The 16668-nt window shown below is 34.3% G+C and overlaps 1 protein-coding gene across 4 annotated transcripts in view; it reads right to left on the bottom strand.

The window, feature by feature from the left end:
• LOC145255674 (integral membrane protein GPR137B-like) overlaps positions 1-16668 on the bottom strand; it is a 285828-nt gene that overhangs the window by 182786 nt on the left and 86374 nt on the right. For all 4 annotated transcript variants that reach the window (XM_080114239.1, XM_080114237.1, XM_080114238.1 and 1 more), the window contains one exon: positions 4036-4106. In XM_080114239.1, coding sequence (XP_079970365.1) covers positions 4036-4106 — 71 coding nt within the window. The remainder of the gene's footprint in view (positions 1-4035; positions 4107-16668) is intronic.

The raw sequence follows: 16668 nt of genomic DNA on the forward strand, positions 1-16668 counted from the left end.
CTTATTTTATGCCCACGCTAGTAAAATACAAGGGAAATTCTGGGCGAACACCTTTTTTGCTGATGAGTCATCATTTAAAAGCAAATAAGTAAGCGTAACTTTTACTAAAAGATAGTGTTATGCAATTTAGCTGATTTTTGTTTTAAGCTGATTATTTAAGAATCTGTATAATACTCTAAGTTAATTTCATGTTCATATGTTATCACATGCAATCATTTTTTTTTTTAATTTGGGATCACCCAATTGCTGAAGATTTATTTCAAGAATATTGAGCTGACAATTATGTTAACGACAAGAAAGATTTAGTTTGAAATGATTTAAATTGTCGCATTAAATAAGATGGTTGGAACTTTTGTTTTATTTATATAAAATAAAATATTAAGTTGAAAGGTATTTTCTATGGACAAATTATATTTAAGAATTAAAAAAAAAAGGGGGGGGGACAGTCCAAAATTTTAATGGAAGTCCTTCAGTGTGGAACCAACCTTTTTTTTTTTTTATTACATTTTCACCCCAAACAAGGCACATTGCCACTTTGGTGTAGGAGGCTACTGTCAGGAGCAACATAACCAATAAACGTTAACCTGCCACAGATCATTTGAAAATAGAAACAATAAAATATAGAAAGAACAATCATTCTCGTATTAAGAAACTAAAATTTGGAATATATTTATTTATTGATGTCTTCAGGGAAATAATTTTACTCGCCTTTTATTCTTCCAGTTATATCACAGAAAAATAAGAACGCATCTATATACTATTAATAATAATAAATAATACTAATAATGATAAAATAAATAATAAAATAACCACCACTACTACTAATAATACTAAGGATGAGATAGAAGTAAAGAGAATTATCATTTCTAGTTATATACAAAAGTAACTAAACAATTAAAATTATGAATAATTTATGAATGAAATCAAAGTAAATATTGTAATATAACTGCGAGAAATCCCCATTCCACTTAAACACAAGCACAAAAACAAAAAACAAACAAAACAAAACAAAAACAAAAAGATCAAAAACAAAGAAAAACAAAAACAAACAAAGAAAAACAAAACAAAGAAAAACAAAAAAACAAAAAAAAACAAAAAAAAACAAAAAACAAAGAAAAACAAAAAACAAAGAAAAACAAAAAACAAAGAAAAACAAAAAACAAACAAAAACAAAAAAAACAAACAAAAACAAAAAAAAACAAACAAAAACAAAAAAAAACAAACAAAAACAAAAAAACAAACAAAAGAAAAAAAATATCCACCCCCCACACAATGTAAAGCAATAGCCTCGATTAACATCAAGGAGGATGGAAAGAAAAAAAGCACCAAAAAGGGTGTTCAAGTAAAGAGGGGTTAATAGTCCAAAAAATATTTCTTCTTCTAATTTGGTTTCCGACATGTTGGATGCATCAGATGCCAATTTTCATGGATATCTTTGGAATCCTATTGTCGATTAATCATTCTTTGACATTCTTCTGGAATTTGTGGTGTAAAAATATGTTCGTTCTTTAATTTAATTAATATCTTTCACCTTATTTCGGCGTCGTTTGTCGACGTCAATCCTTGGGTGAAAATTAAACACTTAAAATTATCAGCCAATAATTCAGATAATTAGACATTTTTACACTTGTGGTTGCACAAATAGTGAAATCTTGTATTACTCAAGGACCCGTGGTGCAGTCAATAAAGTACTTGGTAAAATTCAGTTGTAAAAGTGACACTTTTCTAGAGGTTGAAGGTTCAATTCTTAGTCCAGGCAACACTCAAAATATAATTGTGAATTAGGATATTTACTTGGTCATGGCTGACGGAACGAGAACATGCTACCCCGTGGATTAAATAAAGGTTTTGCTTTGAAACTCGGTTCAGATTAAAATTTGGGATCACCCAATTGCTGAAGATTTATTTCAAGAATATTAAGCTGACAATTATGTTAACGACAAGAAAGATTTAGTTTGAAACAATTTAAATTGTCGCATTAAATAAGACGGTTGGAACTTTTGTTTTATTTATATAAAAAAAAATATTAAGTTGAAAGGTATTTTCTATGGTCCAATTATATTTAAGAATTAAAAAAGATAAGGTGTTATATTATAAACCCTTTTTAAGAATTCAAAACACAACAACCATTGGTGTAAGCAACAGTCCGTTTTTTATTTCTCCCGTTGTTCTTGCTTATGGTAGATAGAGAGAGAGAGAGAGAGAGAGAGAGAGAGAGAGAGAGAGAGGGGGGAGCGACAGAGAGAATTATCGTAGCATCCACTCGGTTGACAATCAAATCTCCAACTGCAATCTTTTTCCTTCTGTCACTTTTTCCTGTCAATCTTTTCAAAACGTCCACATAACCAGATTCCTTTCTGTTACATTTTACATAACAATAACAAGGTTTGTTTATATTTGTGAGAAATATTGAAACAATTCCCGTTTAGCTTGTACATTTCTGACATTTCATCCGCAGACGCGTGCCACATTTTAATTCATGAACATACCTATATGTATATACACCTATACACATATATATACTAGCATGTCAACCCGGCCTAGACCGGGTCATTCGGGTAACAAAAGAAAACAGTCCAAAATTTTAATGGAATCCTTGAGTGCGGAACCAACCTACATAATCAACAAACTTTAACCTGCCACAAATCATTTGAAAGTAGAAACAGAATAAAATATAGAAACAACATTTATTCTTATATTACAGTCCCCCCCTCCCAAAGAAACTGAAATTTGGAGTATATTTATTTATCGAGAGAAATAATTTTACTCACCTTTGGCTGCTGGGAAAGAAATTTTGTTCATGGCAGTTACGTTTAGTTTTAGGTACAAATAGAATCTTTCTGTCAAACTCAGGAATCTGTACAGTATTTAAAACAATTTGCTTAATCCACGGGGGGGGGGGGAGGATAACTTGGTCTCTCTTTCTCAGTCATGATGATATCTTAAGTAATGTGCATCACACGCGCATTGAAACTTCCAAAAGAGCATTACATAGAACTGATTATACTTTGAACTGATATCTGTCACATCACTACCTCCATATCTATTACGCTGAATTCTATTTATGCATAGTTTCTACATTCTGCATAATTGTGTAGAATTTAAGATGAAAACGTTCAAGCAAACGGAAATATATATATATATATATATATATATATATACATATATAAATAGTTATTATTAAATACCTACAGACACTAGTGTTTCATCCTTTTGGGAATCATCAGTGCTGGGTGTCACGATTAACACCGGTCGATAGATTCGGACTCAGCAACAAAAACCATCTCTGACTCAATTAGCAAGAACCTAACCCATTCGGCCACCTTTAACCGCAAGAAATACTATTGAAATTTAAACATTTATTTTTAAATGTTTTTTTAACGTCTGTCAGAGTGATCTAATCATTATATGATGATCTGTGCATAAGAGTTAAATTGACCGACTTTAATTCAACTGAAAGTGCTCAACAATAAGAAACGAGTTTCTTAAAGGAGCTGAAATATTTAATTTTGTATGGACCTTTGTTATAAGGTGCAGTGAAAGGTCTTTTTAAATAATCTTACTCTATCCAACTTGCACCATTAACGATTATTACACTACCACTTTACATTCATCAACCCTTGTCCTCGAGTGAACTTCGGGCCTTGATAAGCGGTGACTTCCTTGTAAGAAAAAAAATAGTATTATGATAACTATTCTATGGATCAATAGAATTGTAATGCGAAAAAAAAAATCAAATTTAAGCATATTCAAGCATCCATTTTGCATAAAACACTCATTGTAAGTCAAATAATTTTATCTAAATGAACTAAAAGACATAATCAGCAAAGGGAAATAACTAATTTTTTTAGGAAGAATTATCTTGCTTATTGTTTTTATGGCTTACATACTGAATCAATCAATCAAACAAACAAACAAAAAAACTTGGTTATAGAACAGATTTTTTGCAAAACAAATTTGAATGTAATTGATCCCAGACAACGCCGGGATCAATACTGCTGGTGTATTCCAGGAAATAAAATGAGGAGCACTTACAGAATTAAGAATCTGTTCCTTAGCAACGATCTTTTTTCATCATGAAAATATTGGCGTCCATTGTTTGCAATCTGGAAAAGTTGTAATAGAAAAAAAAAAAAATACGATAAAGATGCAACAAAAAAGGTACAAGACAAAAATCACAATAAAAAGGTACGGTAATGTTTACAGAGAGCATTGGCGGGCCACATGACTAGAGTTTATGTAAAAAAACAAAACTGAATTTTTTTTTTTTTTTTTTTTAGTAATTATATACAACATTAATATTTTATTTAGTTTTATAAAAAATAAGTAAATTAAAATGTTAGAGATTTACTTTTTATTCTTTAGGTATTTTGTTCAAAAGGAAATTGCGTCGTCAGCACTATGCGCCACAAAGTCTTTTTTCCTTATACCTGCAGGAATTCATGTGGGGAGAGAAATTTAGTGAGATGTTATGTTGCATAGCATTCAGTTTTTCTCAATTTTGGATGGGAATATTTTTATTGCTTTAATTTGGATAATTTAACAGGAAAAATGTTATAAATTAAAGTGTTGCATAATTATTTTTTAAAATTCCAGTACGTCGCAAACTATTTTTTCCTTATATCTGTACCAGTTCATGTGAAGAGAGAAAGTTGGCCCCCCCAATGTTTTGGCAAGATGTTATGCTGTATAGCGTTCAATCATTCTCAATTTTGAATAAATTCACAGTAATTTCACAGGAAATTACACGTTTTCAATTAAAGTGTTGTGTAACTATTAAAAAAGTAACAAAAATCTATTTAATTTCAATTCCACATTTTACACAAACTCTAGTCATGCGGGCCTGCCGACTCTCTTGGTAAAGATTACCAAAGGTACAACAAAATGTTATCACAAAATGTGATACAATACAAATCTATTAAAAATCAGAAATAAAACTTGCAATCTCTAATTAGCTAAAAAGCTTCCCAAGGAAACACTGTTCTTACAGAAGGCATTTTCTTTTTTTACTTGGAAGTCACCACCTATAAAGACTCAAATGCCACTCGAGGATAAGAGTTAATGAATGTAAGGTGAAAATGTAGTAATCTTTAATGGTGTAAATTGGGTATAATTTGATTATTCATGCGGACGGCTCAACAGGAACTTCAATTTGAAAGCTACATGTTGTATTCAACTGGGAAGCAGGCCAGCAGAACAGTGTTCCAATGGTAGGCAGTTCTAGGAAAAAAGCTTCGTTCATGGAATCTGTGTTTAGATTTAGGCACAGAGAGAGAGAGTGGGGAAAATTATACATAGTGGTTGTAGCTAGAGGAGGGTTTCTTGTGAAAGTTTGGCAAGGGGGGAACTATAGATTGGAGTTAAGTCGAGCACTTGCTATGAAAATAATGATAGAGCAGAGCTAGGCTCGCAACGTCTCTTCTGTGAGAAAGAAGTTGCAGGGAAGAGAAAAGGGCATCACCTACTTGGTTTTGAAGCCGATTTTGAACTATCAAGACTGAATAGGATGCGCCGAGCAGCTCCTGCTCAGATGATTTACCTGACATTTAATAATTGTTAAACATCTAACAGGCTCTAAACTGTTCTGTTTGATGAACTTTATTTGGGACGGGTATTCTTCAAGTACTATAGATAAAAATCCAAATACATAAAATTATGTTATCAGATGCTTAGAGTCTCTAATGTAACAGTCTGCTGATGTGCGTATGACAACTATGCAAATGACCGAGCTGTGTGCGAGGTGATGTTACAGTATGGAAAAATTATAAAACGAAAAATTATATATAAAAAAAGACGAAAATTATAAAAAAAAATTATAAAAAAAATTATAAAAAGAAAAAAAAAATTATAAAAAGAAAAAGGAAATTATTAAAAGAAAAAGGAAATTATTAAAAGAAAAAGGAAATTATTAAAAGAAAAAGGAAATTATTAAAAGAAAAGAAAAAAGTGATAAAAAGAAAAAAAATGATAAAAAGAAAAAAAATGATAAAAAGAACATGTCCGCAGACCGAGGATCACGATCACGTTAGAGATATGTGAGACAGCAGAGAGAGAGAGAGAGAGAGAGAGAGAGAGAGAGAGAGAAGTTACACATGGCTGGAGTAGGAATAAAGGTCGTTTGTTAAAACCTGACAAGAGAGTTGAAGTTCTTTCTTATTTCTTGTTTTTGTCTCCTTTTGTGAAGGAGTCTACAACATGTTGGGTACCTACATATTACATGTGTAAACGTGCACAATGTTACAATAATCGACAGCTTTTCCATTTTGTTTTTATTATGACAAGGGAGTCACCACTTATCAAGGTCTGAAAGCCACTTGAGGATAAGGGTTAATGAGTGCATGGTGGTCAGTGGGGCAACAGCGTAGTGATGAGTTGTGGTGGAAAGTGTGTATAGAGTTTGATTATTTAAGGAGACTGCTCGACAAGAATTTGTTTACATTGGACTTGAAGATGACTGTTGTAGTCAGCTGGAAAGCAGGCACACTGTACAGAGTTCCACAGGCAGGAAATTTTAGGAAAGAAACTTTGTTCATGGAATTTGTGTTTAGATTTAGGCACAGAGAGAGTGGGGGAAATTGCTTACAGTGGTTGTAGATAGACGAGTTTTTACTGTGAATGTTTTGCAGGGGGGGGGCATAGATTGAAGCTTAGTAGAGCACTTATGAAAAAAAACAATAGAGTATAGATATTTGGGGTAGAATTTTGTTAAAAGAAAATAGTAATTTGTTTTGATGGTTATTCGGAAGTTAAACTTATTGTTCTAAGAGAGGTAACTATTTTACTAAGAATCGTAAAAAAAGCTTTTTTTTCTACTACTTCATTTAACAATACAAAGTTTTAGGCAGGATTGTCGTTTGGTTGTATGAATACTCTCGACACCCTATATCGAGCCAAAGGGAATAAAGTGGGTGACACCGCTATCACAGTGAACGTAAACAGAACGTTTTCACAAGTAAACAAATGAATAATATAAGTTTTAATTAAAAATGATTTCTTTTATTCTAAAAATAAAACTTTTTCACAAATAAACAAACACCAGAACTTTTACATAAATGATAAAAAAAAAACAAAAAAAACAACATTTTTTAAATCACGAATAAAATACTTTTTCATATATAAACAATAAACAGAACTTTATCTCTACTGGTTTTATTTTATCATAATTTTCAGGATATAATTTTTTTTTTTAAATCCTAATTTTAATCCCTTCTTATTTTTTCTTGAATCCTTGAAATATTTTTAACAATTAAAAAAAAAAGCAAAAACATCTTGACATCTTTTCAAACCTTTAATTTTAAGTTCCCCCCCCCCCCCGGTTTTATTTTTTTCCCAGTTTCAGTTTTTTCCCTTTCCTTCATTTTTTTTTGAGGAACCATTGAATAAAAGTTTGCGATTCTTCACTTTTTTTTTTGTTCACTTGAGTTTTTTTTATCGTCACAATTTTTAGTTAAATATACATGTAAAATCGTATTTGTGCTTAGATTAGATATTACTTCGCTAAAATCCGGTAACGAATTACAAGACCCAAAAGGCGACCACACAAAATGAAAACGGTTTTGGTGGGAACAAAAACGAAAAGGCCCTTATTTATTTGATAAGCAGATTTTGAACCGGACGTTCAAAATATGTATCACTCCCATATTTTATTAAAATCTAAAATAAAAATGTTTTCTGTTTATTTGTGAAAAATTTTTATTTTTAAAATAAAAGAAATTATTTTTATTTAAAACCCATAACTTTTTGGTTTATTTGTAAAAAAGTATCATTTTTTAAATAAAAAAAAAGTATTATTTTTAAAATAAAAAGAAATTTGTAATATTTGCTTATTGGTTGTTATAACTGACAAAGTGGATACAAATATTAGCTTGAGAGGAATATTTTATTTTCCTAGTTTTTTTTATACTTTTAGAATTCTGTGTCTGCTCTTCGCAGTGACAATGTCGAAACCTGGAGACTGACTGACTCATCCTTTTTAGGTCAATCATCGGTCAAAGAGAGAGAGAGAGAGAGAGAGAGAGAGAGAGTGAGAGAGTGGGTGAGCGAGCAGCAACAGCAGAAGAGAAAAGAGAATAGATTTTTGGGTATCTTGGTTAGTTGAGTTCTTTTAGAGAAAGAGAGAATTAATGAAACAATGTCTTTTCTTCATGGTAGTAGTATGTGGCCTGATGTCACTTAGGTTCACTCCTACAAATTATTCATGGAATTTGTTTAGATTTAGACACACAGAGTGGGGGAAATGCTCACAGTTCTGTTTATGTTCAGTGTAATAGCAGTGTCACTCACTGGATTCACTTTTGCTCTATATAGGGTTAGAGAGTATTCATACGACAATCCTACCAAGTTTTATATCATTAATGCAAAAAAAAAAAAAAAAAAAATGTACAATGCAACGATATTCTAATTTCCCTTAAAACATTTGAATAAGAAAAATGATTTTTTTTTAACTACTTTAAAACTTACCTTCCTTAAAACAATCAGTTAAAATTCCAAATAACCACTTTAATTTTTTCAAGAAAGTTTGGTAACATAAAGTCTGCGGTCATAGAAGGATACAATAAAATACTGTTTTGGCACAAAAATGGTTTTGTTGCGGTCTCAATTACCACTTCCACTATGTCAACAAACTCGAATCCTCATCAGCAGTAACCCGACACTCTTCGAAATACATCACAACAACATGACCCTAATAAACAAAGTCTCAGACAGCATAGATATAGCACTCTCCCTCGATACAAGCGCACAAGTACATGTATTTGGTGACTTCAATGTCCACCACAGTAATTGGCTAGGATTCTCTAATCACACAGACGTAACTGGTAGCACAACACATAGCTTCTCTATATCTCACTAATAAACAATCATGAGGTTGCTTGCACGGCAACTGACAAGGCTAATCTGCTTGCCAGTTGGTTTGCCTCAAACTCCACACTGGACCCAGTACACCACTCCCTCCCTGATTTTCCTTTGCGAACATACGCCACACTAGACGATTTGAAAATCACCCCTTCTCAGGTACATGCTATTATAAAAAACCTAGACACCTCAAAAGCATGTGGACCAGATCTCATCCCGGCTGTGTTATTAAAAATATGCTCTGCCGAGGTTGCTCCAGTTCTCTCCAAACTTTACAATAAATGCCTTAACGAATCTTACTTTCCTGACTGCTGGAAAACCGCTTCTGTGGTACCAGTCTTCAAGAATTCTGGTGAAAGAACTGACCCACTAAATTATTGCCCTATTAGCCTCCTCCCGCTTTTCACCAAAATATTTGAGTCCTTAGTAAATCAAGCCCTAGTCCAGTATCTAACAGCTGCTAAACTCCTGACTGACAAACAATATGGATTCAGGCAAGCCCGTTCAACAGCAGATATCTTAACTGTAGTTTCTGAACGTATATACCGTTCATTGGACAAAACAGGGGAGGGTAGAGCGGTAGCCCTTGATATATCTAAGGCTTTTGACAGGGTATGGCACAATGGTCTTCTAAGGAAAATTAGATCATATGGAATCACTGGAAGAATTCATAACGTAATTAAATCCTTCTTAAGTAAGAGAAAAATCCAAGTTGTCCTCGACGGTCGTACGTCTAAACAATATGACATAAATGTGGGAGTACCTCAGGGGTCTATCCTTGGACCTCTATTATTCCTGATATTCATAAATGACCTCCCTGATAAAATTGTATCGGAGATGGGTATATTTGCCGATGACACCACTCTATAACAGATATGAGGGGAAAACAAATGAACACATATCCAAGGAAATGGCAGAAACACTACAGGATCTGTAATGGAATGGGGACAAAAATGGATGGTCACATTCAATGCTGCTAAGACTGTTTCCTTCAATAACTACAAGAAACCTTCTCTACCACCAATAGCAATGGCCAAGGACACATTGCCTGAAAGTACTTCTTTTAAACTCCTCGGCCTAACGTTTACAGGGAATATGAATTGGAATAGATACATTGAGAGCATTGCCAAGGCTAGTGCAAGGAAGGTTGGCTCCCTCTACCGTGCTAGAAAACTACTTACGCCTGAAAGTATTCTGTACCTCTATAAGGCCACAATTCACCCATATATAGAGTACTGTTGTCACATCTGGGCTGGTGCATCTGCTGCTTGTCTCTCGCTCCTGGACAGGGTTCAAAAGAGAGTCGCCAACCTGATAGGTCCTGAACTGTGATCTAGGCTTAAGCCTCTGTCCCATCGACGACATGTTGCATCCCTCTGCCTGTTCTACAAATACTTTAATGGTGAATGCTCTGACGAACTGCAAACACTTGTACCTCCTCGACATAACTACCCCCGACAAACCCGACAAGCTAATAAGTCTCATCCCTTTACAGTAGAGATCCCTAGGTGCAAGAAAGCCTTTTCTTCCCCAGAACTGCAGGTCTTTGGAACTCCCTTCTGGGATTCTGCTTTCCCAACTGTACTGATATGCAGAAGTTCAAGTGTAATATGAACAAACATCTTTCTACTCATCTCCCTTCATAACACCCCTGCAAATTAAGTCCCTGATAGTAGCCCTCTGCTTCAAAGTGGCACTGTGCCTTGTTTGGAGTGAAAATTGAATTAAAAAAAAACATGTGCTAAAAATAGCCACAATTTTCACATGCTCCAGTAGAGACTGACTTGCAAACTTGTGCAACCGACTTTAACCATAGTGTACCGCGCTGATCTTGACAATTCACTCCGCAACACAAATAATGCAATCAACCATTGTAGACTCACTTACACTCATCTCTTGGACTCCGCAAACTAAGAACTCAAATAATCATGCAGACTCACTTGCACTCACTCACCACTTTCAACCAACAGTGCAGAGACACGTATACTACTGACTTTTTTTTCAACAATGATGACCCACTTGCACTCATCAATTCAACGATCCTTGCAAATACATTCACACTCACTTTTGATACGGATGCCTGTTTTGGTAATCGATAATGAATTATTCAGGTAGATAGCCTTGTTACAGTCTCAAATCACTGCTTCAACAAATTCCAATCCTCATCAGCAGAAAGTTGTCCCCCTTGAAATACGTCACAACAACTAAAACTAACAAAAACAACTTTAACAACAAAGGAAAAACAATACTCAGTTTTTTTTTGCAACAAAACAAAATAAATTTCATAAATACTGGCAATAAATGCCACATACAATTTTGCCGGTAAAGAAAATCCAGCCTAAAATTAATAATAGTTATTCATTAATTAGCAACACCATTACTTGCTGTAGTCAGCAGCTTCACAGCAAATTTTTTCACAGACTTCCTGTGTGCAATACATATTCTACTTTCTACTGCTGTCTGAAACTCCCCCTTACAGCCTACCATTCCAGTCCCTTCAGCTTCCACCGTTTCCAAAATACTCTAGCAGCTTCCAGCAACCCCAGCTCTTTCCTGCAGTCTTCAATGCCCGGCTACCAGCTTTGATTACCATTGACATTCAGCTACCTATTTCCAGTGCCCACTGACACCTAGCTACTTGTTTCCAGAGTCTGCTGACGTCCAGCTACCAGTCCCATCACACATCAAAATCTAATACCCCATTGACGTATGGCTAACAGTTTCCAGAAACATATCCCATCCATACGACTTGGATCAACTTTAGCCATGCCATGCTCTCTCAGGTGATACAAAAATCTCAACGCCATGAAACGCCCATTCTCACTCCGGTTGTTCCTGATATCCATCGCCGTACATTTTACCTTTTTCTTGTTAAAAATAAAACACGATACAGATCATATTTGTCATTCTTCTTTGCTATTGTTGTTACCTCTTCGCCTTGTATCTACTTTTTTAGTTGTACGTTCGATTAGCACCTTCACCCCTCTTGACTCTCTGCAACAGTTTTATGTTGTTTTTGTTAGATACTGCTAAATGAGGAATCATTTTCATTAAAAATCTAGTTAATATTACACATCTAAAATTTGTTATATCGTATATCCCTCCATATTTACATGAATAAACGAGAAACCAGCAGGAGCAGTGACAATAATGGCGACGCTAAGACAAAGCCTGTTCGTTGATACAATTCAAATGAACACACTAAACACACACGACAACTTCAAAGCCCATTATTTTATGTACACACAACAGAATAACTCGCACCTCACTTCAACAAAGAAAATCGCCAGAGGAAGCCGTACATCAAAAGAAAAATCAAAACACAAACATCACAGCAGATGCAACTCCGGCAGCATATAGATATGAATAATTATCTAAAAAAATACTGCAACAGCACAACACCTTCTAGAACACATTCACAATTTTCTTAGCTTTAAATTGACATAACACATGTATACAAACACCAAACAGACGACTCCCTACAACACATTAAAACACAAAAAAACAAACAAATAAAAAGCAAAAATGCTGACCAACGATAAAATTCATCTTTTGTCTACTACTACTACTACTACTACGTCTGCATTGTGAGTATAAAAATGTCAGCTTTTTCGACAAGCAAGCAAATTAGCCCCTGCGTGTCAGCCATGAATATCGCTCTGTCAGCAGCCAGCAGCAGTTAACCCTTCGCCAGCGACACCAGCTACTGAGATTACAGCCGTTGCAGCACCGCCGGCATCTCACTCCTGATACTGGACAGCAAGCCTTTAAGATCACCCCTCCTCCACCACACCACTGCCAGATCACCACAGCTTACCAACCAGCGAGGTTTGCCCACCAATAGCCGGAGCCACTGTCACCAACTCTCCACAGCGACACCTGCTATTAGGATTACTCCGTCGCCACACCCGTATCCCAGACACCAGAACGCTAAACCACATTCCCGTCATCGCCGGCCTCCCACCTCAGCCTGACAATAATTTAAATCGTCACCGAGTTCATATGAACACCCGACCAGCATTCCTATCACTGCCCCACCGCCAAATTATCCTGACACACCAAACAGTTTGTTTCACGATTGTTTAAACTTTAAATAAAACGTTTAAACTCAACCTTTTCGTTTGTCACTTTCTTGCTTCCATATGCTCAGTTTTGTAATATAACAAATTGAAAAAAAAAAAAAAAAAACATGCTTGAAAAGTGTCACCATTATATGAATAAGCGAAATCACACGACATCAGGTCAAATTCAGTAGCCATCTATTTTTTGCTTTTACTTATTCACATAATGTTAACATTTTTCAAGCATGCTTTTCTCAATTTTAGATATATAATATTAACTGGATTTTGAATGAAAATAATTCCTCGTTTAGTTACGCAAGTAACAATGTGTGTGTGTGTGTGAGCTCTCAACCTATATACTCAACAAATTTTTAATCTACAGACTTGAAATTTGGTACATAGGATATTCAGACGTTTGGAAAACTTTAATCGGTTTTCATCCAGAAAGAGGTCTACTAAGGGGGTCAAAATTGAAAGATTGGTCCTTGGAGGTCATTGGATTTTTATCCATGCCAACTGTTTCACAACTGCTTATGCATGAATTGTTCATGTGACAGCTTCCTTATGTTAAGGAGTAAGTTTGAAAACACTTTTTAAAGATCATGGCAAGCTGGCTTAATGGATGTCGTACTTGACTCAATGTTTTTAGGCTTCGGTTTTGTTTTTATTATTTTTTTTTTTTTTTACTTACAAGAAGTGAACTGTTTAGAAAAAATATAAATACTCGCATGCACATGTCTACATTTTTTTTTTCTTTCTTTTTACTTCACCATTTTTTAAAAAGGCATTTAGCATTATGTTTAATACCAAGCAATGCCGGGTACATCTACTAATATATAATAAAACCAACATAAAACTATTTTTTTCGTGTGTTCCTCCATGGCCACAACATTCGTACATTACCAAAAGTTTGGAATTTTTTTTAGGTTGGTTGGTTGTTTTTGTTTTACCGCATATCAACCCTTTTCAGGTTATTTAATGTAGAATCCAGTTATTTTGAAGAAAATTTTTTTAATAGAATATATATATATTTTTTTCTTTTTTTCAAGTCAGTTTCTATTTAACCCATAGTTGGGATCCTAACAGGTACTACCACTCCGGGTCAGAGTAGACCTGGGAGCAATGGCAATTAAAGGGTGGCTCCACACTCCCAAAAACCCACAAGCTGGGGCCTCACCATCGGATACAATTTAAGGTCATATCATATCAAGGACCAGAGGAAGACGGTAAACGGGATTTCTAAAATTCTCTAGTTTAAAAGATAAAATACATGTAAGTGAAAATTAAAACATTTTTTTCTGTCATCCTTACAATATATTTAACATAATTATTCAATATGACCTCCGTTTGTTGAAATAATTTTGGAGATCTTCTGAGGAAAGTTTCAACAACTTTTCTTCACTTCATGCTCTTGGAATGGCTGCTTTCTGAGAGTTTACATTTGGGTGTGGATTAACGGATTTCCTATCATTCAGGCTAAATAGAGTGGACCTGGGAGCAATGGCAATTAAAGGGTGGCTCCACACTCCCAAAAGCCCGCAAGCTGAGGCCTCACCATCGGGTATAGTTTAAAGTCATATCCAGGACCGATTTTTCTAGGAATCATTTTAAAAACAAGGAGTACATGTTCTTCATTATTGTAGTGAAATTCGAAAAATGAAATATCGTCAAGTGAAACCAATGAGATCTACTGAACTGTCATGTCACAGTAATGAAAATATCCAAAACTTAGAAAATTGATTTTCAGTTTTCAGAAAACTATTTAGCTCCCTTTTGTTACAATTAGAACTCTGCGGTTTCTTTTTTTGCAAAATTCGATTTTTTGCTAATAATTTTCTACCTGATCGTTCTTCATAATCTTTTTGATATGTTCATTACTGTGACATGACAATTCAGTAGATACCATTGGTTTCACTTAAAATTCAATATTTCAAGTTTCGAATTTCACTACAATTAACAAAGAAGAACCTGAAGGAAACCTTCAAATCCTTTAGACATGGTTATTTCCCTTGATTTGTGAATATTTTTGAATAGCATTTTCTTTAAATATATTTCAATAACGATATAATCGAAGAAACTTTCAGAAAGAGAGAGAGAGAGAGAGAGAGAGAGAGAGAGAGAGAGAGAGAGAGAGAAATAAAAATAGTAGTAAAAAAAAGAAGAATCAAATTCGAATATGTTTAAGTTTTTTTGTGAGCAGCCATCTTAAAGAAAAAGGGGAAAAATCTTCAAATTTCTTAAACGTAGTTACTTCCCTTGGTTTGTAAAAATACGTAAAGTATCCTTAAATAACTACATAATCGAATGAACTTTCAAAGAGAGAGAGAGAGAGAGAGAGAGAGAGAGAGAGAGAGAGAGAGAAATGATTATCTACTAGAAAAAAAATTGTTTAAAGGCTTTTCTAATTAGATCAATGATTAGAAAATCAAATGTGAGTGATGCTCCAAAAGTAATGCCTCCTACTTTTTATTCCACCAGAACAGATCAAAAAGGATTACAAATTGCTTTGTCATGATGACTGAACTTATGAATTCTCTGTTGCAGATATTGACAGTGTGAGACTAAGAAAGCAACCCCTTTCATGGACGTGCGTCAGGAGCCGAGATGCATCATCAAATTCCTCTACGCAGTAAAACTTGAACTGATCAACTTTCATCGGCATCTGTTGAACATTTACAAAACTGATGCAGCTGATGTCAGCAGTTAGTAGATGGGTTCAATGATTTCAGAGTGATGACAGAGAGGTGAGTAAAAAAGTGCAGTTTGGATGCCTATGCACAACCACAATTGCTGGTAAAAGTGCATTGAAAATGATAACTATGTAGAAAAAATAAATTCCGAAGCACAAAAGGTTGCGTGTTTTAATGGTACTACTTCCGTCTTTGTAGCTCTTAAATTAAATTTTTTTTTTTTCAGTTAAAAACATTGGATGCATTACTTTTGGATTGATCCTTGTGTATTGCTGTAGATGGAGTCAACTAATTTTAAGCCCAAAATCCAATCTTTGCCACAAGAAAATTACTCGTCCATAATGGTCTTGAATTCCCTATTAACAACCATAGTGGCATTCCTAGTAATTATTTCACAGCCATCTCCGCATTATATATGGATTCTGGACGACAATGAAAAGTGAGGAAGCAATTATATCTTTGGAAAATAGGATATGTACAGACCATAGCCATAATCAAATATCTCAAAGTCACATTCTGGTCTCATTTGCAAACAGCGATTGATATTTTTGTACTAAATGCAATATTTTCTCATGCCTCATAGAACAGAGATTCTCAACCAGGGTCCATAGTATTTTTAAGAAACCCCCAGAAAATGTTTCTATTTTCTTTAGTTTATTAAAAAGATGCACATGTGTCCATTAAAATGGACAAGACTGATATTTGAATTTGTGGAGTGTTTAACTATTTCATGGATATCTTGAATCAAAGGAAAATTGACCAGCCAAAGAAAAACATTGACACAAATAATTAAATACTGAAATTTAAAGACAATTGATCCATTCAACCGAAAAATAAATAAATAAATAAAATAAGTGATTAGACAAAAGTTAAAAAGCTGAATTTGTAGACTGAAATATGAAGACTTAAGAGTGAACTTGCAAAATAGTTAAAATGTTTAACCCCTAGACAAGGGATAAGTTACATCAAATACTGTAGAACTCTGGAATACGGCATTAATCTGTTCCGGGGTTGGGATCATAAGGTGAAATCGCCATATGGCAGGCCTAAGCAAAATTTCATAC

This window comes from Euprymna scolopes, chromosome 31, assembly GCF_053919585.1.
Source record: "Euprymna scolopes isolate OS-2025 chromosome 31, ASM5391958v1, whole genome shotgun sequence".
Classification (NCBI taxonomy): Eukaryota; Metazoa; Mollusca; class Cephalopoda; order Sepiida; family Sepiolidae; genus Euprymna; species Euprymna scolopes.